The sequence below is a fragment of the Calidris pugnax genome, unplaced genomic scaffold (assembly GCF_001431845.1).
Source record: "Calidris pugnax isolate Ruff unplaced genomic scaffold, ASM143184v1 scaffold59, whole genome shotgun sequence".
NCBI lineage: Eukaryota > Metazoa > Chordata > Aves > Charadriiformes > Scolopacidae > Calidris > Calidris pugnax.
This window is the reverse complement of record NW_015090773.1, coordinates 590,249-614,541: the sequence shown is the minus strand read 5'-3', so window position 1 is coordinate 614,541 and position 24,293 is coordinate 590,249. Positions and strand designations below refer to the sequence as shown.

At 40.1% G+C, this 24,293-nt stretch overlaps 1 protein-coding gene across 2 annotated transcripts in view; it reads left to right on the top strand.

Moving 5' to 3' along the window:
• The window catches only part of PGGT1B (protein geranylgeranyltransferase type I, beta subunit), a 37,742-nt gene extending 19,442 nt beyond the window's left edge, over positions 1-18,300 (top strand). Inside the window, exons 4-9 of one of the 2 annotated variants that reach the window (XM_014942541.1) lie at positions 1,947-2,098; positions 4,504-4,636; positions 10,704-10,749; positions 12,373-12,557; positions 12,824-12,932; positions 17,613-18,300. In XM_014942541.1, coding sequence (XP_014798027.1) covers positions 1,947-2,098; positions 4,504-4,636; positions 10,704-10,749; positions 12,373-12,557; positions 12,824-12,932; positions 17,613-17,788 — 801 coding nt within the window. In that variant the 3' untranslated portion in view covers positions 17,789-18,300. The remainder of the gene's footprint in view (positions 1-1,946; positions 2,099-4,503; positions 4,637-10,703; positions 10,750-12,372; positions 12,558-12,823; positions 12,933-17,612) is intronic. The other variant, XM_014942550.1, reaches the window with a different exon arrangement.
• Positions 18,301-24,293: the final 5,993 nt, after the last annotated feature.

Below are 24,293 nucleotides of genomic sequence, written 5' to 3'. Positions count from 1 at the left end.
GCAGAATTTTACATCTGAAATAACTTGATGTATCACAATGGTTAAGCTGCTTATAGTAATTTTTTTTAAGGAGAAAGTATTCCGAAAGGAAGATATGTGGTTCTGTTAGATTTAAAGTGCCTAAAATTGATATGATATGCCAAGTTTCTCCTTCTGAGATTAGAGCCTGTCACCCACTCAAGTTAGAAAAACATGTTTCATTACAGCAGTAGCTTTTTCTGAGATACTTTTGGGCACAGCTGTCCTCTATTTGTGGGGTGCTCCATGGGGAATTCTGGGACTGGGGCAGAAAGACCGAGAGAGCTGGCAGTGCTCAGCCTGGAGAAGAGAAGGCTCAGGAGGATCTCGTCATTGTATATAAATACATGCAGGGAAGGTGCAAAGAGGCTCGTTCCATTGGTGCCCAGTGACAGGACCAGAGGCAGTGGGCACAGACTGAAACACAGGGGGTTCCCCCTGAATATAAGTAACTGAGCATTGGCATAGGTTGCCCAGAGAGGTGGTGTAATCTCCATCCTTGTAGCTACTCAAAAGCTGCCTGGACATGGTCCTGGGGCCCTGGCTCTGTCACCCCATTTGAGCAGGTGCCCTCCAGAGTCCCTGTGCAGAGCCATTCTGTGACTCTGTGTGTGTGACTGGGGGCTGAGCAGGGCAGGAGGCAGGGATGGGGGCACTGGCAGCTCAGGGAGAGCAATGAGAGCTGTTGAGATTTGTGCCCTGTTCTCAACAAAGAGTCCAGGGCTGGAAATGAGGGAGAGGAGGCGCAGCTCTCAGTGCTGCTGTGTTGCCCTTCTCTGCTGCATAGTTAGAGCTTTTTCAGTGCTGCTGCAGCCACTTTAACCTTGTTTTCTGCCTCCCTTTCCCAACTGTGTTTGATTCCCTAGTGTAAGAACACTTTTTTGCTGCCTAGTGGGTAATAAATATTTTTCTCCCAGTTTCTTATTAGAAGCAAATCTGCTTGGCTTTGGAAATGAGCGTGGCTTGCCTGAAAAAGACTGTGTACATACAACACCCTTAATTAATTTGGTTTATACTGCTTTTTTTGCATGTATTTTTGTGATGAATTACAAAATAAAAATGACAGCTAACTAGGCAAGAATCCTAGTAAAACGTGTTTTTAAAACTTGCTTGTTTCTACTGCTCAGGAGTGATAAATAACTTTTATCTTCTTTTAAAAAGTTGCTTCCCAGTTGCTCCAAATTGAACCATCCCAGGTATCCAAAGTCATCTTGTTACATGCGGTGTCTGTTGTCATGAAGTGGTACAGTCCAAGATGTGCTTATAAAATATCAGAAGGAAAAAATAATAATTTTAACACAGCTGCATCAACACCCCCCACACACACATTATTATGACTTGTGTTGTGTAACTAGTCAGCGCTTAACTCTCATTTTAACTTCTCAGTTGACATTATTTGCTATATAAATACTTTGTTTAAGCTCTGATTATTGTTTTAGAATAGACATGAAAGTAGATGAGAGGCTAATTCGGTATTGCTTCAATTGACAGAGAGATTACTAGTAATCCCTCACACTGATTTCTGCTTGTAGATCATGAGATTGTAAAGCCGTTGTGGAAAGGACCTCCAGAGGTTTGGCTGATGAACAGTGCTTACCCAGCTGCCAGGAAGCTAATGCCCAGTGGTGTGTCAGAATAAACTTAGGCACAATTGAGCGCATCCCATCTCTTTGCTGAACTTGCATAAATATCAGTCTTGGCAAAGCGTTTTTCCAAAGCTTGCTACTGACCAACTGTTTACAAGGGTAGCAGAGCTGTGCCGGTAGCTTAGTTTGATTCAGAAAAGTTTAGTGGGATGCCTGCAGTTTAACCATAATGATTGCAGGGAAAATAACTTTATTTACCTGTTACTTTTTAAAAATGAATGCTTGACTGTAATATAAGGTCTAACAATGTTTCAATATTTTTTTCCCCCTCTTTTTTTCTAGGGTCCAGGTATTTCTCATCCCTATGATAGTGGGCACATAGCAATGACTTACACAGGTCTGTCATGTCTGGTTATTCTTGGAGATGATTTAAGTCGAGTAAATAAAGACGCCATACTGGCAGGACTGAGAGCTCTCCAGCTGGAAGATGGAAGGTAAAAAGATATTTTATATTCTGTAACTCTCAAGAAGGTTAATAGAAAAGCCAGGTGTGGAATAAGAAACATGTTTTTTATGAAGTAGCTGTACAATATTTTCTCTCTATTAGAAAATACATTGGTGGGTAATCAGTATCAGTAATAGAACATATACCAGTTTACAGGACCAAACAGCACTCTGTATATAGATTTGCTTTCCTGTAAACATCCATTGGAGGATGTTTGCATACAACTGTAGATACCTATTACTCTTGGTGGATTATTTTGTTTGGGGTTTGTTTTTAATGCAGGTTGAAACTGGTAGCTAATGAAAACTTCTGCTAAGGCCTGTGATCTAACACGTGGTATTAAATTTTACTGCATGTCATTTTTGAAAAAGTACTTTAAAAACTGCAGAGTTATAGAAAAGTTGTTCCTGAAAGGAACCTCACAGTGAAATTGCAGTCACCATTTATGAGTTTTGTTTTGTTCAAATGGCTTTGCATCATCTAGACGTCTTACATAATTGAAACTTTCCTTTAACACAGGTATTAAAATGCAGTGTTGCACCTGTTTTTAAAAAAGAAAAACACAAAACGCCAGAAGATTCAGAATGTAAACAGTGAATACGAACTATATGACGTACAAATTTCTGTTCTTTATAACAGCAGATTGACCTTAATCCAAATCCAAGTCCTAATGCATGCAAACAGATGTATATACATATATTTTTGATCTGCGGTAGTTTGCAGTTTCTTCAAGCATGTGGAGGTGCCTGTTCCATTGCTCTAAGCATTGCTATTATAAGTGGGACTGCTTTGGTTAAAATGTATCTGAAAGGAAGGAGTTGCTCCCTAGCATCTTGAAGTGATTACTTGTCATCTTGCCTGATTACAGCAATAAGCTACATGCAATTTACCTCTTCTGCATGTTTGTATCATGTGTGGCTTTAATGTGCAGACTGATGACTCTTGTACATGATCCTGTGTTTTGTAGTCCCTGCTGAAGAGTTCCAGCTAGATCCCAGAGGGAGAGTGCTTTGCACTGCTGTCATGTAAAATTGTTACTTTGGTAGGGGTCAATTTCCAGTTATGACAGACATTTTCATACCTCTGAAAACTGCTCTTACTGCCCCAAACTAGAAGGATGTGTGAAGGCTAGAACTTGAGCTAACATCTTGTCCAGATGGAAACAGGAAGTGAGCCAAGTGAGCAGGAGTTGTCACCCTAGTATTATATGCTAGTCTTAGTTAATAAAAGACAAATGTTAACAAACAAAAACTTAAAAACCCCCATATCTATATATAAATGTATCATCTCTTTTTACATTATGGATAAATGTGTGTATTTTGATTTCTGTCTTACTTCAAATCACATTCAGCCAAGGTATCTAGGTAACATACAGTGCAGTTGTCACCTGAGGATGGGGCAAGATTGTTAATCACAGTACTGGCAGATCTTAAGTGTCCTGGTTTCCCGGAATGTCTTGTGACATACCCAGAAAGCTGTGGAGGTCACCCCCATCTCAGCTGCAGAGGGCAGGGCACCATTGCAGTTAGGAGAGGTTAAAGTATCTCCCACTAAATGTTGGAGGTTTTTCTATGCAAGAGGATGATGGGGTACATACTTGAATTGCGGGGTCAGAATGGGAGTGTCACAGTGCTGATAGTCATGCTTAAAAGGCTGTCTTTATAGTCAGAAGTACTTTTTTTTTTCTTTATTTTTTAGAGGAGATCTGTCAGGGGGACTTATGAAGATGTTAATTATTAATTCATAAAAATATTCTGACTAGCTCGTTGAACCAAATGGAGGCTTGTCAGACAGCAAATCACAGCGTTTGACTTCATTTTAATGGTCTCTGAGAGAGCACCAACTTGTACCTGGATAACCCAGATACATCAACTTTAAAATGTTTGTAGGGTTAGTAGCCATAAGAAATCAAAAAAATGGATTGAAAGTAATTTTCACCATTTGTACTAGAAATTGTAGTAATAACAATTACATTTGTACATACGTGGAAAACTGATCCTGGAGTTGCAGTCAGGAAAGAAAGCCTTGTGAGCTCTTAAGTTTTCTAGGAAGGCAAAGAATTCTGCCAAAAATGGTAACGGATAGTTAATAATAGTGATAGGTGAAAGAATGCAAGCATTAACATATTTGAATAAAGATCAGTGTTATTACATTGCTGGAAATAAAGTCACCCAGCACCCTAATTGTTAACAGTTGTATTCATTTTTCTTGGCTTAGTTAAAGTCACAACTTATAAAAGGAAAACCTAGCATAGCTTAGGGTTATATTTATGTGAATACTGTAACTAGAATTAACTGATTTTGAAAGGAAAATTACGCAATTCCTTAAACCACTGTTCATATTTTCTGATATAACAGGCTGTACGGTGTATAATGACAGAAAAGTTTCTTTCAGTTTCTGTGCAGTGCTGGAAGGAAGTGAGAATGATATGAGGTTTGTGTACTGTGCTTCCTGCATCTGCTACATGCTCGATAACTGGTCAGGCATGGATATGAAAAAAGCGATAGACTACATTAGGAGAAGTATGGTGAGTATTCGCAGTGTTATTTTTTACTACGTTTTGGAGATACTAGGTTTATTTCTTTATTGTGATTAAAAAAAACCCTCCACCCAAAACAAAATATTCTAGTAATTTCTTCCTTTTCTGTTCCGACTTTACCAAGTTGAAGATGCAGAAGTGCATTCTTTTTTGCATTTTGCTTTTCATTGTAATGTGATGCAATTAAATTGTATCTCTTTTCTTCAAAACTCAATCTAAAATTGAAAGCAAGGTTTTCAGCCTGATGTTCCTATAACTTAGAAAAAGTGCATAAATAAAGCACTGCATCAATAAAATTCTCAATTATTTCAATTAGCTGTAGTCCTGCTTTTTAAATGATATACAGAATCAAAGGAAAAACTAATTATTTACGTCAGCTCAAGCTTAATGAGTGTTTCCAGATATGCGCTTCATTATTTATTTACTAGTTGTTTGGAATGACAGAAAATATAATTATTTTCAAAGAAGTTGAGTAAGCTTGAAACATACAGTTCCCTGAATGTGAGTAAAGGTACACAATAAACTCATCCAGTCCAAAAAAAAAGAGCCAAATTTATGATGACATACAACGTCTGTTGTAAAAAAAAAAAAAAAAGGTAAAATCAGTCTAATTCATACATTGTGCATTCAGGACATTAGCCTGCATACTACAATGGAGAGTATAAACAAAACTTTATACTATCACACCTACATTGCTTTTAATGCCTTTTGATATGTTTCTACTCTGCTTACTCCCCTCAATGCCCCTCAGCAGGACAGGGGAGAGAATAGGAAGAGCAAAAGCAAGAAAACTCGTGGATTGAGGTAAAGACAGTTTAATTAAGTGAAGAAAAGGGGAAGACAAGAAGTGATGCGAAGACAGTCAGTCACTTGCCACCTCCTACAGGCAGACCAATACCCACCCAGGCTCCAAACATCAGCTACCTTGGAAGACACCCCCCTCCTACCCACCTCTTCTTCTACTTACCCCACTTCTATTGCCCAGTGTAAGGTTACAAGACATGGAAGATCCCCTTGGCTAGCTGGGTTCAGCTGTCCTGGCTGTGTCCCCTTCCGATTTCTTCTCCAGTCCCAACCTGCTCACTCAGGGGAGGGGGGATTGTCAAGTGGCAAAAACGAGAAAGTCTTGATGCTGTGCTTGGTGCTGATAGCCCGTCGAATAGCTGTCCCCTGCAGCCCATGTCTCCCTCCCTTCTGGCAGGTCAGGCTGCGAGCTGCTGAAATTGGTGATCCCACTCCGGTTGGTGGTGTTCAGACCACCTGTCAGGCCACCAGCTATTTGAGCCTGAAGTTTACTAGCATTCACATATACAGGCACTGAATAGGTAGAAGTGTGTCCACAGAAGATTGTTAAAAATAATACGTCTTGTGCTGCTGAGGTGATGGAGGGTAGGGCTCAGTGATACAAGCACACAGACCAGCAGCCTGTTCACGCTCTACTAGCACCTTTTATCCCCTTTTACCCTCTGTTTTCCCTTGCTTGTTCCTCCCCCATCTGCTTCGATCTTTGCTTTTCTCACCATTGATCCTTTCCCTAGCCATCCCATAATAAGTTCTGTGCACCCCTGCATTCCTCAGAAGACACCCTATAATAAGGTTTGATGCAATCCCAGAATTTTTCTTCCCCTGCATCCCGTAAGAGGCCTTGTACCCCAGCAGTTAGTAGCCTACTTTAGTTAGCATAGGTTTTCAGGGTGAGGAGATCTGTGCTGGTTCCTCTTGGTGACTTTCACCCAGGAAAGGTGATTTATCTGTTCTCCTTTCACAGTCTGAGGGAGCAGCTGAGTCAGAGCATTCGCTTTTCACTGATTAGGTCAGGAGGGTTCTTCCTCCTCTGATCCTTGCTGGGCCTTTGTGTTTACTGATAGTCAGATAGCTTAACTGAGGTACAAAAGGAAAATCAAATACTAAGAGAGGAGAATAAAACTAAAGAGCAAAATACGCATTGTGGTGTTCTATACGTCACATGAACTGTTAGCATTTTGTACATGTGAGTGCAGGTTTTGGTTCCAAAGGATATGGTGACAGTAGGAAGGATACAAAGAAAGTTGAATTGTTAGGCATATGAACCAGTTTGTGTAAAAATGACCATTTAATATACTAGGACTCTTTGTTCTGGAAATGAGATGATTAAGTGGAGAGTGACAGAGGTCTGTAAAGTAATAAGTAGCACTGAAAAGAGTGAGCAGGAAACAATTATTTCTTCCTAAGACAAGAACTAGAAAGCATCATATGAAACCATTGGTAGAGCAGGCACGTGGAGGGTGTTTTTGGAAGTTTGGAGCTTTGAAATGGCACTGGAGATTTACTGTCTACAGTGATCTTGAACCAAATTTATAGTTTTTTTTTTTTAAAAGCTTAGCATTCATCCTTGTACCTGCAAATTCCAATTGCTGTGTTCCTACTGGGAAAACTAACACCACGTTAAAAAAAAATAAAAAATGAACAGAACAAGATCTCTTGAAAGGACTTGTAATATACTGTGGTTGATTGGTGACGTAAAACTGGAATCTGGGTATGGTCAAAGTCCAGAAGATGCCATAGCTTATCACAGACTCTAGCTCAGAGAGTATCTTGAAGAGATCCTGTAAGCAGCATTCTGCAGGTGGCTTTCATTTTAGCATCTGCTAATCCGTAACAAGAGATGCTATATTTTTGTCCAGTCCAGGTTTACAGTGAATTGGTAGATTGACTATAAACTGTGTTCAGTAGGACTTGTTCAAAAGCTTTGAAATACTGTTAGTTCACTGCAGCGGTGATATACACATGTACACTAGTTTTGTCTGGGTTTTCTGGGTGTGCGGGTCAGTCAGAGCAGTATTTCAGTGCCCTAACTTGGTTGCAAAGTGTCTGGCGCTTGTAGACAAATAACACAAAATCTTTGAATCCTGCTTGGTCACATTGTAGAGTTGAAGATGCGTTTGAAGAAGTCTCAAATGATCAGGGAGTAGCCCTTTGATAATCATTTCACAGGGACAGTTGTTCCTTCCTTTCATTCATCTCTCTCCGCAACCCTTCTTGAGATGTATTCCAGTTCAAGTGCCTATCACATGAACCAAGTATTTCTTGAAGTGTATTTCCTAAATGAATACAATGAATGTGAAATGTGGTATCCAAGAATGTTAGCTTGATTTCTCTTGTTAAGATTCTGTAGATGATGCTAAAAGTGACCTAAATATAGGTGTTAAAGTTCAAAGTAAAATCTATTTGAGATTCTTTTGTTTGTTACTCCTTGTTTAACTAACTATAGGGTGAATATTGCTATAGACTCTTGCAAATGCTCATTCCTGTTTTGCTACAATGTTACCTTGTTCTGGTACTTCCCTTAATTATAAAACAAGAGATTGCATTGCTCTGTGACAGAAAGGTGTGGTTTTGTTTTACTGTCCTATGTCATCATTTGCACATAGATGAAGCAAGTGAAAGTTCACGAAGTTTTTCTCAGATATTTAAATTGGCATACAAGTGAAGTGGAACTAATCTGGATGGAGAGTAACATGACTGGTTAAACACAGTAATCTTTGTAATAAGCTTCTGGATATTTTAGCTTATCCTTTGGAATTCCCTTTAGTGATGTATAAGAATTGTTACAGAGATAATTCAGTACAGCTGAAGAAGGGAGTGGGGATTGTGTTAGGGATGTCAAGACCAGCAGAAGGTTGGAAGGTGAAAAAATGGTGTTACTTCAGAAAAGTAATTGTTGAAAGGAACTGCATCTTCATACAGAATGGATAACCCTCTTGTTACCACCTGACTAGAATGTGTTTATACGGTACTGATCACAAAAATAATTCCGGATCTGTGTTACTGTCAGTGAAGTAGTCAGGTTCCAATCACACAATTTCTATTAGCATGAGTTGATTTTTGGCTTTCACATTCAAAAGTCAGGTATATCACTAATGAAAAAGCAACAGACACACTATGATGCTGAAATTTCAAATTACTTCCACAAACTTTAAAGTACTACTTTTCACAACATTGCTTGGTTTATCACAGATTTGTTTAGGTAGAGATACTGCAAGAAACTTTAAGTGTAGCATCTGTTTCTTCTAGTGTAGTATAGTCCTCTTAAAATGCAGGTGTATGAGTCTGATATAATTAAGCTGGTTGTGAAACTTTTGGACTGTGAAATGAAGATTGTACCCAACTGGATTTACACATTTCCTGGGGATGGTATTTATTTATTTATGCAGTTTTCATGTTGCAGTAACCTAGAGCCTCTTTTGCATGTAATTTCCTGGGTCTTTTCAAAAGGACAAAGAAACAAAAATATTTCCCCAGTTCTTTAACGCACACAAGTCCCCAAAGAGCAACTACTGTCTGTAAATAAATAGGTACCAGTCAGCCAAAGGTCAGCTATTGTCTATTAAAATTTCAAGCTAATTGTACAGCCCAACATAGTATGCTGCCTGGGATGCACACTTAACAGCTTTTCTCCAGAGCTAATTACTTTGTCATACATAAAGCAAACCACCTCCTCTTACAATTACTGTTTGTAGAGTTAATTAGCTTTGCCAGCATAGCTTTACTAATCAGCTTGCCTTTGCTTAGCAATTACTGGGCCCGTGGAGTGTGGTAGCACATTTGGATTGCATTCTCAAAAGGCAGTACAAAGTGTTTAAAGGAACTTTATACTGTGTGTTTCAACGTTCAGATGTTCATAGGGACTACTTAAAATTGGCTGGTTCAACCTTTAGAAGGTCAAGCTGAAGCTTGAAGTGTATGCATCAGATGTTAAGCTTTTTAGTTGCTTCAACTTGCAGCAGCAACTTAAAAACTGAGAAATGTAGTTTTAATGCAGCTTCTGTGTCTGCTACTGCTTCCTTTTTTCTTCTCAATGTTAGTTTTCAAAACAGATCTATAAAATAATCCTTATGTCATTCCTAAAGACATGCTAGGTCCTGTTGCCATTCTTTAGTTAGGACTATGGGAGTCATTAGTGGTCTGTCAAGGTGTCCTGTATCTACTATCCACTGTTAAATGTTTGGAAGAAAACATGAGAATTTCATAGTCAGCACTTGGGGTGCAGGTAGGGGGAGTTAAAATTGATTTCTAACTGTCTGATCAGGTATTGAACCAATCAGTAATTGAGCAATTAATACAGAAGATGTAGGACCTGTGTGATTCAACTTCAAAAGTTAATCTTCATTTCTGTTCCTACTAAACAGTTTGGTATTTTTCCAGTGATAATTCATTATTCTACGAACTATTGAAAAATATTCTCCATTTTATGAATAACTTACTCTGATCTCATTTCCTATCGTGCAAAATGATTTAATGAATTTTTATGGAATCAGGTTATTATTCCTATGTATACAGTGTCATCTGCTCCTAGATTGTTTGTAACAGACCTGTGCTGTATTTTTTGGTGCTTTGTTCGTCAGATTCCAAGTTTCTCCTTTTCTTTACCTTTACAATGATTTTTCAGCATTGTTAAGGTATTTTAACAGTAATATTTTATAGGGCAGGTTAAGTTTAGTTCAGTAGTGTGCTTTATTACATTGTGGCTTCTGGTTTCCTCTTCCCTACCCACCCTTTTTTTTCCCTGGCTTTCATTTTGTTAAGGCCTGATGTTCTTGCTCCTTACTAAAGCATTTCTTGTACTTGAGTATTGAACACACAGCAGTACCTTGCATTTTGCCTTTCTGTATGTTAACCAGCTTGTGGTTTAGAGACAGATTTAATTTATCCACTTAGGTTTTTTTGAAGTTACATATCTGTGTTTTTTTTTTATAAAAAAGAGGGTTTTTTCTTTAATGGTTATCTGCATCACATGCTTTCCCTTTTTGACAAAGACGTTTACCTATTTTCACTTCTAACATGTCACAACTAAAATGAACTCCATGACATGAAGTCATAAAAGCTGTCTGCATTGAAACAAGGCTGATTTGTTAACTATTTTGTGCCAAGAGCTCTTTGAGCTGTAGTTTCAAAATTTAATCAGGCTAAATGGTGATTACAGTCTGATGATAATTTTGCTAGGAAATTGAGAAATTGCCATGTCTGTGAAAGTGATTTGGTTCTAAAGTAATTGGTTTCTGGGTCTTTTCTTCAGTCTTACGATAACGGGCTGGCACAGGGCGCTGGACTGGAATCTCATGGTAAGGATGTTAAAATGTTCTATGCCTGTTTTTAAGACTGGGATTGAAAATGCTGTGAGAGGTGCAGGGTATGTCATGCTTTTTTTTTTTTTTTTTATTTTCTGATTTTAAGGAAGTGGGATGAGGTGGAACAAATCCAAAACACGCCTCAGAGTATCTGTCGTCTTCCCTTAGTTCCAGCTTATTAATATCAGACCAGATGGCCCTTGGTATATCAACTCCATTAATCTTACCTCATGAATGTTTTGTTGAAAGGTGTTGGCTGTAGTTCTCCTCTCTTGCTGACAGAGCAAACTTTCTCCACATGTACCACTGCTACTCTGTGGATTTATCTGCAAGAGGTTTTGTGCAATGCACCTGATAATCTCCAATTTCAGCAGCTATTAGTAAAAGCTTGAAAAAATTTCCTCTGATAGATTACAGCATCCATGCGGGCTCAAATATTGAAGCAGTAGTTAATTCTTGTAAACAGTTGATAGTAGTGAAGATAGGAATTCCCAAGAGACTGGTATTTTTAAGCAAAATGTTTCTACGACACGAAGGTCTGCTTGTGACAGAAATTATTGACTTCTACGTGACTGATACTAAATCTAGCACATGTTTGCTACCTTTATCCTTAGTATTGAGCTTTGATAGGATCCCATCTGTTTTCTTCCTGCAGGATGGGTGAAGTTGAAAAACTTAAATTATACCCCTGTGTATTTGAAAAATTAGTTAACTAAGTTACTGTACAATGCTAGTAATAACAGCGTTACTTCAGCATCCTTCTGCTACATGTCAACGACAATGAAAATAATCTTAGAGTTCTTGGGGTCTTCTAGCACCAGGATAGCATAAGAAACTTCAGGCCCAAGTCAAGTATCAAGAGCTTCCTTATGATCTTTCCCAGGTTGTAATTTTATCATATCATGTAATAGACTCAGGATGAGTTTTGATGGACTTTAAAAACTGATGGCCATGTTAGACAGACAACATGAGTTTCTCTTCTAATCCCAAATTTTACTGTGCAGTTTCCTGGACAAGGAAAAATTCCTTAAAAGCATAATTTCTGTTTACTACAACCTTGAGAGTCCAGCAGTCTTTTCATAGTATTAACCATGCCTTTTTTTTTTTTTGTTCTGAATTTTATTTCGTTTTCTGCTCATCAGACACTTCTGTCTGTTTATATTCTCTGGAAGATAGCATCTGAGACTGCCTTTGGCATCTCTGCTTTAGTCTGATTACTGGCATCCCAATAGCTTTCTTTTTTAAGTTACATATGAAAAAATGTTTTCTGTTGCATTGCAGTTTACTTATCTCTGGACTGCTGTGTAATGTAAATTGTGCAGCATTGAGAGGCAGTCCAGCTTTAGAAAATGAATTCAGGTTTATTTGTGCAAGAATTGGATTGAGGGTTTTCTCACCATTTGACATATGTGCCGAACCACAGTGGTTTTATTTATTTGGATTTTGGACTTAATTTTAATACTTTTATTTTACTAATAATTTTAATATACTTTCATACTTTTAAAAGTCCATTGGTTTAATTGTTACTACCATAGTTAAAATGCTGACTGAGGTCATAGAGGCTTCCTTGAAAAATCTGGGTATCAAACCATTGCAAAACCAACTCTCTCTTCACAGGTGGCTCTACGTTTTGTGGCATTGCATCGCTGTGTTTGATGGGTAAACTGGAGGAAGTTTTTTCAGAAAAGGAACTGAACAGAATAAGAAGATGGTGTATAATGAGACAACAGACTGGCTACCAGGGACGACCCAACAAACCTGTAGACACTTGCTATTCCTTTTGGGTGGGAGCAACCTTGAAGGTAGTGTACAGAACAGCTGCAGGATAGTCACTGGGTTGTTTGATTGCTTTAAGCATCATATCTTTTCTTTGCTTCAACAAGTTACATATTTGGCACAAGTGCATGAATATGCACAGGTCACTATAAAGGCCTTTCATCCTGCAAAAATGCAGGATATGCAGCTATTTCTGCTGTCACTGCTTATCTTGTAAATAGCATCTTTGTTTCAATATTAGTCTCAATACTGAGATTTAGTATATTACTGTAATGATCTAATTTCTTTTCAGCTCTTGAACATATTCCAATATACAAATTTTGAGAGAAACCGAAATTACATCCTGTCAACTCAAGATCGCCTGGTGGGTGGATTTGCCAAGTGGCCAGATAGCCATCCAGGTAAAATTACTTTTCAACGTTGATACGTTTTAAGCTAGAAATGCATTCCAGCAGTCAGACATCTGAGACATGTAATGGAAGTTTTCTCCTCGGTTTCCTTCAAAAAATGGAAAAAAAAAAAAGCCTTTAAAATATAATGAGGTTTTTGTGATTTAAGTGGAAAGAGAGGAGGTATTTCCCCTTGTTCAGCAGAAGAGCAAGTGAGCTGTTGCTCAAGACTATTGGTAAATGAGTATTGCCTTTCCGTACGTGTTTAACCGTTCCAGTTAAAGAAAATATTACACAGTGAGTATCTTTGTAAATCACCTGAGTCAAATATTTTGGAAGAACTTGTTTCCTTAATAAAGGAATGCCTTAAAGTTATTCAGAAGTCATTGATGTGTATGAAAACAGTCACACTTAACATAGTTAAATGTTAAGATTTACAGATTTTAGTTATACATAGCAATTCTAAGTAGTATATCTGAAAGTTATTATCCTTTTGGAAGTGGGTAATTTGAAGTAGTGAAAAACATGAAAAGATGCTAAAATCTTATACTTTGAAATAATTTTAAAGATGCTAGAAATCAATGAAGGCATTGCGGGCTTGTGAAAACAAAACTTGTGCCACTGCTGTTGCCTAGTGGCATTTTGTACAGGGAAGATAAAACAGTCTGTAAACTGACCAAAGAAGATAAAAATGTAGTCATAATAAAGGATGGGTCTGTTCAGAATCTGTGCTCTGATGCTTCATCCTTTCATCATTTCATATTGAACAACAATTGAGAATTTTTCAAGGTGAACCCACACTGAAAACACAGTGGCCCACACTGAGAAACCCCACTTCCCTGAAAACCAGCTTAGGATTCCTGAGGACTTTACTGTATATACTTCGCATTATATAAATCAGTCAGTATCACTTGGAGGAAATATTTCTGTTTATCTTGATGAACCATTTACTTAGTGAGCCAGTAATTAAAAAATCTGTTTAAAATCCAATTCGTTTGCAAAGTTCCTTAACCTGTCTTTTAACACAGATGTGGTTGTTTGAGATAGGCAAGACTACTAATAAAGCTGTTTTCCTTTGATTTGTGTGGCATTTCATCCTGAATGCTGCTCTTTCCTATGAAGCAAGCTTTTGCTGTCTCTTTTGGCTTTTTGTGATCGAGGGCTTATTGCAGCGTTCTTGCCTCAGGCAGAGGGTGACATAAGTCTGTGTTCATATTTTGAAGGAGAGTAAAAAAGTTAATGTAGTTCTAATGTGAAGAATGAATATAAACGCAGCATTTCAAGGATTGTTTCTATGGCACTGTGATTTTGTTCTCATACATACATACTGCCTTGCAGTGTATCTGAAAGGCAAGCTGCCTTTTGATTGTTGTAGGTGTCCATAATAAAGATCTCACACTTTACTAACAGGAAGTATCTGTGCAGCTCAATTGCTCTCAAAAGCTTGTTGTGATAAAGTGTACGCTGCCTTTTGACTTCAGTGTAAATGCAAAGTGTGAAGGTAATGAGAGTGGTATGGGTCATCGTGCAAAGGAGTTAAAAGTCCTGTTGAGACTCAGTATTGACAGAAATGATTCATTCTCCTTGAAGGATTTAGCATTTGTAAAGCTGATAACAGAAGCTTTGGTTTGGTTTTGTTGCAAAACTCAGATGTGACAGAATATTCCAGGCAAAGTTTGCAAAGTAAGAATATGCCATTTTTTTCCAAGGATGCTTTCTAAGATGGATTTAGAATTTGAACTTCTGTAGCTCCTGCTTCATAAAGTCTGTGTTTAAATTTGGATAGTCAGACTGGTTTTGCTGAGCAATAATGTTTTTAGGAAGAGGACTAAAAGAAGTTGCAGAAGAGTCAAGTGTTTGTGATAATCTATGTATTACATGGACTTCCAAAGTTGCTGTAACTTTTCACCACTAGTGATTCAGGAAAATACTGTTTTGTAGTCCTGGTGTTCCCATGATCAATACATCAATACATTGTTGGTTCTGGAGGCCAGGAGCATTACTTAACTTTTTTTCTTGATTTTAAAGATGCGTTTGGACCAGCATGCTTGTTGAGCAGTGAGCTTGGAAAACTTTATTGCCTTTCAAAATGAATCTAAAAGGTCAATAGACTCTTAAATGCTAGAAATCCTCTGAAAACATAACAAAGTGAATCAGGACATGACTTGTTTTTTTGTGGGGATCTACAGGTTGTCAAATACAGGAAAGACGTTTATCTGAAAAAGCTTCTGACTATCACTGTAGTAGTGGTATTACTGTTTTATAAAGCAGGCGCAGGCACTGGCTTAGCAGGGAGATTCAGGCTTCAAATGAGAACTGAACACATACTGTATTTTTCTGTTCTTTGTTTACAAGTGACTGATACATGTTTCACATTAAGCAGTTAGATCTGCTGCCTTGTGTTAATACTACTTGTTAAAAACATTAAACCACAATAATGTGGTTTAGTAGAGTTAATTTTCTCTCTAGCAGCCATATGGCACTGTGTTTTGGATTCATCACCAAAACAGCGTTGATAAAGCAATGATGTTCTGGCTGTTGTGGAGCGCTGCGTACACAGTGCCAAGGTTGTTCCTGTTCCTGTGCTGCCTTACTGGTGAGCAGGCTGGGGGTGCACAAGAAGTTGGGATAGGGCACAGCTGGGACAGCTGACCCCGCTGACCACAGGAGTATAATACACCACATGGCATTGAGCTTAGAGATAAAAACTGGAAGAAGAAAGAGGACCAGGGGGATGTTTGGAGTTGCAGTGTTTTCTCTGGGAAGTGGCCAAACACCTGCCTGCTGATAGGATGCAGTGAATGAATTTCTTATTTTGCTTTGCTCCCGCCCACAGCTCTTGCTTTCCCCATAAACTGTCATTATCTCAACCTTGAGTTTTCTCACTTTTACTCTTCCTTTCCTCTTCTCCCGCGGCGGGAGAAGTGAGCGAGCAGCTGTGTGGGGCTTAGCTGCCTACCAGGATTAATACACAGCATTTTGCTAGAACACATACCCAAGCAACTTGCAGGGTTTTTTTCAGACTTGTGCGTAAGTCATGACTAGATTTAAATAAAACTTTTCTTTTAAATTACTAGATATACTGCTGTATGCCCCAGGAGGTTGTACTGAAACTCTGATACATCTCGCTTATGATCTATACAAGATACACAATATAAAAGAAATGGAAGCACATGTAAATTACAGGTTGTGCAGAAGAAAGATCAAAAGGTTTAACATGAGAGGACAAAAATGAGCATGCAAAATTACTGCATGTAAAACACTAAAGTATGATTTGCTTTTGAAGAAGTATAAATACACCTTTGTTTTTAAGGCAGGAGCCAGGCAGTTGCTAGATTGCATGCTGTGTTCTGCATTTGAGGTAGTTATGAAACAAAATGTTTGGACCTATGTTTTTTGATCTAGAAAAGCTTGCTTTATTTCATAGCTTGAAACAGAGGAGTACACAGATGGCATATGTGGTTTTGCTAGAACTAACTTGAGTATTAAGGTAGCATGAATTTGCACAACTGTTGAACTTTGTCGTTAAACAAAGTAGTTGTGTACAGGTAATTAGGTCTGTACATGGTTTTTACTGTGTTTCAATGCAGCTGTCCTCAGGGGTTAATATACTGTCTTGACTGAAGTTGAGGTCTCATTGCCTGACACACAGCCCCTACTGACCTTCCAGAGAGCATCTGCTGAGCATGCTTTTGTCTGCATATTAATGCTGATAAGCGGAAGACTTTTTCCAGAGTCTGTCTTTCCAGATACTTTCATGCAGTACCATTTATGAATTTACTGAAAAGATTACTAAGTGTTGAGAATTTGTAAGGGGCACATTGAGTTCACATCCTCTTTCCATCTTTAGCCTGTGATTTCATGGGCAGATAATCCAATCTAATGGCTTGCTGCTGCCCAGAGGAGGCAGGCTCACTTCTCTTCCTCACAGCTTCCCCAAATACATCTGTGTGTCCTTTCCCCTTTTCTACACTGGCTTTGGTGTATGTCAAAACCTTCTGCAAACCAGTTTAATTCACTAAAATATCAGAAAAATGTCCATTTTCTCCTGCTTGGGTTAATTTTATTCCATATTTTTTCAATTGCTTTAGGTCATGGAGGGTATTCAGCAAGCTGTAGTGCTGGTATAAGATAGGCAGCAGGAGCAGCGTGGGACAGGGGAATAAGAGCATCCCTTTTCAGTGGCAGCCATCTGTTATAGCTGATCAAGCCACCTCATGAATTCCTGTTCTTAGGGTATCTCTCAGGAAGGGAAGAAGCTAGGTAAAGAAATAACTTATTTCATGCTTCTAAATCTTGCTGTTTGGGAGCTATCGGCACTAATTTTTGGTAGTCAGCTGTTCATCAAGTAATCAGTCAAAAAATTTTAATGATTTTGGAAAAAAAAAAAATGTGGACAGAAATTATTGCCAGCTCCTTAAAATTCTTTTGCTGTTTGGCATGAGCACTCAGAAAAAATAAATTAGCAGACAAGAATTTTTATAAAACAAAAATAGACTTTAGTTTTAGAGATTGCAGACTATGAGTTCATGCTGCTGACTTTGAGCAAAAACTGACTGCTTCTGTCGAAATACAAGTTTAAAATGTAGCACCAGTTTGTTTTCTTTGGCTGTAATTACTCAGGAATGTTGGAATCCAAGAACACTAGGCAGTGACAGCCTGGCATAATTTCCTTTTCTGTCCTTCTTTCAGATGCTTTACATGCCTACTTTGGGATCTGTGGTTTGTCGTTGATTGGAGAACCTGGTATTTGCAAGGTTCATCCCGCCCTGAATGTAAGCACAAGAACCTCAGAGCGCCTTCACCACCTTCATCAGATCTGGAAAACAAGAACTCTAAAGACGACACACACCTCACTACATGACTGATTTAGACTTGAATTTAGTTCTGGTAGCATAATTGTAGCCCAAGGTTAAAAGCCATGTATAACCAATGTGCTCTTTTAAGTGCTGGGAGTCATACAATCAGATCTGTGTTGCTGGCATCACTTCGATAGGAAGTTGCCTTCAGCAGGTTATTCTGCATTGTGGAAAATGGAGATATTTTGATTATTTAGAAGTTTGTCGCCACAGACTGTAAATGGCTCTTCAAATGGCTTTACTTCTATGAAATCCCTTGAGGCGTTTAAACTTCATTTCTCTGAATTTGTGCATACTGTGTCAAAATATATAATGGGGAAGTATTTTCAAAATCTGTTTACATATCGTACAGTATAGCACAGAACCTTGGAGTTCTTTATGATCATAAAGTTTCACATATTTTTGGGTAGAGAATCTCCCATATTAAGTCTCTGTTAAAAGTTATCTTCTATCGTCTACTTTCAGATTCCATAAACTTTGTTAAAAAAATAAATAAAAATAAAATTATTTTGTTCAATATACTGGACTTTTAAAGTTGTGTGGCCTTACTAAATGAATGTCATCATTCTTCTGAGTAGCTTCTACTGGACCTGCTGGGCACATTCTTCCTGACACACCCCGGGGTGCCATTGGTCTTCTTGGCCACAAGTGCACATTGCTGGCTTGTGGTCATCTTGTTGTCCACCAGGACTCCTAGTTTTTTTTCCACAGAGCTGCTCTCCAGCAGGTCACCCCCAACATGTACTGGTCTGTGGGGTTATTCCTGGTGTCCAAACCTGTAGCTTAAAGATGTTTTTATTTCTGTAAGCAGATGAATTTCCGTGGCAGCATCGGGAACATCACAGTGATAGTGGCATGCTTGGAAGAGCAGAGAAGGAGTGTGGGGCAGGGGTTGGAGTTAAGAACTATGACCTAGGTGTGTCTCAGTAGACACTACTTGTAGGAGGGGAGACTGTGTAGCTGGAAGAACTGTAGGGCTAGTGTTGGGGAATGAGGTGCTTGATTAGGACTGATGCAGAGTAAGAGAAAATACTAAGATGGTGCCATGCAGGGGGTAGAGGCCAGACAAAAATAGGGAAGGGGATGTGGAGTAAGAATGGAACTGAAATGCTGGGAAGGCTTTGGGCTGCCCAGGGTCAGTGCATAAATGAGGGGGCAAGAGCAAGAGGGAGGTACTGACTCGAGCAACGTCAGGGAGAGAAGTGAGGAGAATAGAGCACGGAAACTGGTTTTATTCCCCACGTCCTGAGTTGACCTGACATTCACCTGCGAATAGAAATGCATAGTGGAGAGCCCTGCAAGAGAGGAACTGCCAGGCTGGAGGCACGCTACAGCAGCTCCTGTGCGAGTCTGTTTTCCTGGAGGGGCTTAGTGGGATGTTGGTCAGCAAAGACTGAGGTAGCTTCTCTGAACAGTAAGACACTCGCATCTTGGGAGCAAGAAAATCCATTAGAAAACAAACAAGAAAAAGACCTTGGGCTAAAAGTCATTCAAAATACTTACTTCAAAATATTTACTTATATTTGACATTGATTGGTGGCCACAAGGTGACCTATGGTAGAGCAGAGTGGGTTTTTTTTTTTGGAACGTGATGAAGTTACAATGAAGATGAGTTGCAATTGTAGTTGCCCATCCCTACCTGTGCCTCTCTGCCTTGATGGAGAACCATCTACCAGCATTTTTTTAGAATTTAGTACACCCTCTGTTAGACGAAGTAGCTGTGAATTTCAGAAGAGTTAAATAAGGTCCTTGCTCTAAGTCTTTGATGGGATACAGCCCAAATATTGATACTTTCTTACTTTGCTTCATGAGGAATGATGTATTTGATTATCTTGAGGCAAATCTGCATTTGCAAAATCCTGAGCTTGCCCACCTGTGACGAGACTCTCATCTGTGAGGGACATCAGGGTAGAGCAGCAGAAGTATGGGTACAACAGTGGGAAAAACTTAATTCTGTGAATGACTAACTAGTTAATTTCTCATGGCAGGTAATTTAACAGTGTTCTGCTTCAAAAAGCAGCTAATGTTTCTTATTTTGGTTTCTGTATCTGTAAGGTACCTTGGGTTGTTTATATCAATTTTACATTTCACAGCTATTTGGGCCCCAGTTATTCTACAACTTCCCCACCCCGCAGCTAAATAACAGCATCTTTTCAGGCCGAATGTTGACAGCAGATTTATCCTTTTCTAAAGGTTGCAGAAGGCATATTTGTTTCCCGTGAAGTCCTGTAGTTTGCTCTGCAGCCAACAAAATATGTGTGTGCCTTCACCCCACGCTGGGAATCTAATTACTTTAATTGGTTTGAAATATTTAATCTGTTTTTAAGTTGACAAAATTCTGTGACAGTAACCAACTCTGCGTGCATGATTTGCCATTCTTAATGCCCTAATTGATGTTGGGCAAACAACTGGTGAACATCCAGTGTTCCTGTGTAGCAGGATTGTGATTCTGACTGACTTGTGCAGTTAGTGCTGGAGTGCATTGCCCCTCCTACTTTTGTGGTTATCATGTCCTCTGACTAGAAAAAAGTGTTAAATTGATGAACAAGAATTCCACAGATAAGAAGAAGAATCAATAACCTCAGATCTCTCTTAAAATAGAGACATCCAAATGCAGCTAAAACTTAAAGGTGAACTGTGAAGCTTAAATGTAGATAAAGCAAACTTTTGTAGTAATCCTCAGCATCCCTCAAAGCTGGTGTTGGCTTAGGCTGACAGATGTGTGCCAGCTGGGTATCTTACCTGAAAGGCTCACAAACCATGTCTGTGGTTCTCCCTCCTCTTCCAGGAAAACAGCTTTGATCTGGCTTGCTGAACAAAGGAAGTTAGATGTACACTCTCGATAGCATCGGAGGGCTGAGGTTTTAAACGCCCTCACTAGGGCTTTCACAGCAGCGTGGTGTGTACGTAGCTGCTGGGTGGGTGTGGTGACACCATTTTGGAAGACTGTGGCTAAGTATGTTTGTATTTACAAACTGCTCATCTTGAGAAATTTTCTTCTAAGTGGAACAATCATCAGCTGTGAAAAGAAACCTACCACGTAAATTGGGCGTTGGAGAAAAATCTGAAATATTTATGTTGAAGCACATACCAAGTCTACCTTGCTCCATACTCTGATGCCCTGTAACAAAGTATAAGACAAGCTAAGAAGAGCTGAAAAAGCTGCATCAAATATGCCATTCTCCATGGAAGCCAGTATGAAAAAAGAAATATCCCTTAGAAACAATAGTATTCCCAGAAAAACACATTTCACCTTGGTAGTGAGCCCTCAGCCATTTAGTTTGGGGTCTCCTTGTGTAGAGAGGAAGGAACAGTGATTTCCAAAGTCAGAGCCTTTGTGGACAACCCATCTCCTGGTGTTTCGGAAGAACCCTGCTGTTGGTATCTAGCCGGAGGCAGAAGAGTTGCTGTCTGGACATGAGGAGACTCTATGGAGAGATCCTGTTGCTGCAACTAAAATGTGAAATGTCTCTGAAATTCATCAGTTGAATGAGGATATTGGGCTGTTCAGGTTTGTGTCAGATACTGTGTTCTGAAAAGCTCTTGTTTTGCTGTTGCAAGTAGCCACCACTTAACGTGTTTTCCTCACTTTAGACAAGCACTGGCTGAAAGAGAAGAAAGTCTTTGTACTTTCTACTAAATCTTTGTATCTTTGTACTAAATGACTACTAAATGATTCCACTGAGCAGTTACAGATTTACACTATATGTCATAGATGTACACTTTCAGCCCACCATCTTAAAGCTTTTCCCTTCCTGGTCTCTATTTGCCTGCTTAGTTTCTGAATTTAATAAAAATCAATGAACTGTTGCTTTGGGAAGCAGGGAAAACTCTGTTATTCCTTATGAACTGTAGCTGTTGTGGAGCTGGGGTGGTCAGGTGTCCTGGGTGAAGAACTGCCCACGCAGCATCTTCCTAAGGGCACAGAAGGTGACGACCTCCGAGGGTTTTCAAGCTGAACCCACCAAAGGCAGCAAACCCCACACTACTGCTTTGTTTTTGAGGCAATGGCGAAGTGCCTTGTTTGATAACCACAGAGTGAGGACATCCCTTAGAATGTCCACTCGTAGGTACAGATTTGTAGGTTCTGTCCTTGGGACTGGGATGGACAGAAGTGCCCATTATCACTAGGGAACGAGCAGGACCCCGAGGGAGGAAACAGTCCTGCCTCCCAGTAAAAGGGAAGTTCATTAGGGAAGAGAAAAATCTGTGTGAGAACCATCTGCAACCTCTCTCTTCAAGAATTGCAAAATGTGCATGGGAGAGGAAATGTTTGTGGTAGGGAAAGAGCTTTCAACTTGCCAGATTGGGTTGTTTATGTTAAACTCACTAATGAAAGGAGGGAGATAGGCTTGTGGAAGTCTCTGTTTTGACAGTTTTAGCCATGTATACGTGTGGAGGTGGCTTCTGTGCTAACAGTGATGATAACCAGGCTCTGGTATGAGGACCAGGAGCTCTTCTGTACACCAGTTAAACCAACCACTTCGCATGCTTGCAGTCTGAGTGGAAAGACTCATCAGAGAGAGCATGGAGACCTTTATGAAGCTATTCCTGCAAGACCTCTCCCCATGTCCCCTTTGCTACAGCATCTATCAGAAGATCTCCCTCACCCTGGGAGGGAGGATCCCACCTTATCCTTTTACGGGGAGTTCACCAAAGGACAGTTTGAGTTGAAAATGGCAGAATAGAAGCTGAGGCACAGCTTTCTGTTGTACATCACCCACCCTGAGTGCTTGTGGGAAAGGAGTGGTGCTCGTACTGCCTAGAAAGCCAAACACACAGGACTGCTGCTGAAATTGTATGCTGCCTTTGGGTAATTTAAGGCTTTCCCTCAGCACAGAGCTATATTTACTTGCTGTTCCGCTGTCCAGGAGTCTTCATTTAGCAACCTTCTTTAAATCATGACCGCGCCTTGCAAAAACAGGCTCACTTTACCAAATTACATTTTAAGCTTGAACCCAGCCTTTGTACTGCTTATTGTGCCATTAAAGGCTCCTTTAACTCCATGCCCATTGCGGAGGAGCATCACTCTGAAGGTGTCTGTAAACCTGCTGCCCCCGCTGCCAGGGGTGCTCTTTCACACCAGGTCAGACTACCAACTCTCAGGAAAAACATAGGACAGCTGACCCTGCCTTGGGGCAGTTTGGTAGCCTCTTAAGGACCCTCCTGGGCTGTTTTTTTTTTTACAGTTCTTTAGTTAAATTTCAACACTGTAATTTTTTTAATCCACACACCCTTCCCCCCTCCCCTAGTCTGCAAATTCTTAAATTAAGGACAGTTTTGCTGGTGGGACTGTTTAACGTAGTGCTGATCTGCAAGGCTGATAGCTGGGAATGGGGAGTGGGGTGAGGGGGTTGTTTCTACAAATAGCATAAAAATACTTTAGAGGGAATCAGAATTTTTAGGAGGGCTGGGTATATTTGTGCTCCAGTCTGTACACTTGCACTTCACACATCAGCTGTCCTCGGGCAGTGCTGGCCGCCCAGCATCCTTGTGAAATGTGCAGCTCTCCAGGGGAGGCCAGGGACAGGATTCTGCTAGAGTTGTGTCTGGATGAGACACAACTCAACGCTTCCCAACACAGCCACGGGGATCTTCTATATTTTTATATATGGCTCTCTATATATAGCTCCCTGTGTACGGCAGATAGAGTGCATCCTGCAGAGTGGTGATAACGTGTGCTCTCTGTGGCTTCCCGGTTGCTGTAGATAGCTTCCTGTGCAGACCATGTGAACTGTGACTGCCACCAAACTTCTCTGAAGGCTCCGTGCCTTGGCATTTGTTTTCAGTGTCAATAAACTCCGGCCTCAAGCGACTGCTTTTCTGCTGCTGGTAAGAGCAAGGACCGCAGTGGTGGGCATCAAAAGAAAAGGTGTAAGCAGTGTTAACGAGGTGAGCTTCCCACATGGAAGCTCTGTCCCCTTCCCCTTGGCCACCCCAGGCTTATCCCATTTTTTTATTAAAAGCAGATAGGAAGGACCAGCTGAGGCACAAGTTCTCTGCTTTGCCCGCGATGCACACCCCCTCCCCTAACTCTGCATCCCCCTTACCACCCACCCGTAACCCCACCGGACTTCTCCCCTCCTGTGACTCCAAGCCATGGTCCAGGAGCCACAAAGGGAGGGAGGCTCCACAGGTCCCTGTGGAAGCTGAGGCAAGCACGCTGCTCTTGGCCGTGGAGAAACCTGAGCAAACACACAGACCGGCATCTGAGATGTGACGTAGCCTCTGGTTCCCCTGGGAGGGCTGGTTTTTTTTAGGCTGAAGACTCCATGGGCTATGAAGAGCAACAGTTCCCACGATCTCCCTTCTATAAAAGGAAATTAAAGTCTGCAGCAGCTGTTGATCTGATAGCCAGTCTGGGTTAGATCCCCCTCCCGTCCCCTTGCTGGCTGCCCAGCCACCCACGGACGACTCCTGCAACCAGAACAAGCTGAGCCTTCTGGTGCTTTTTGATGATGGCAGCCAGATTTGGATGGAACAGGAATGTAAAACAAGTCTTTTTTTTTTTTGT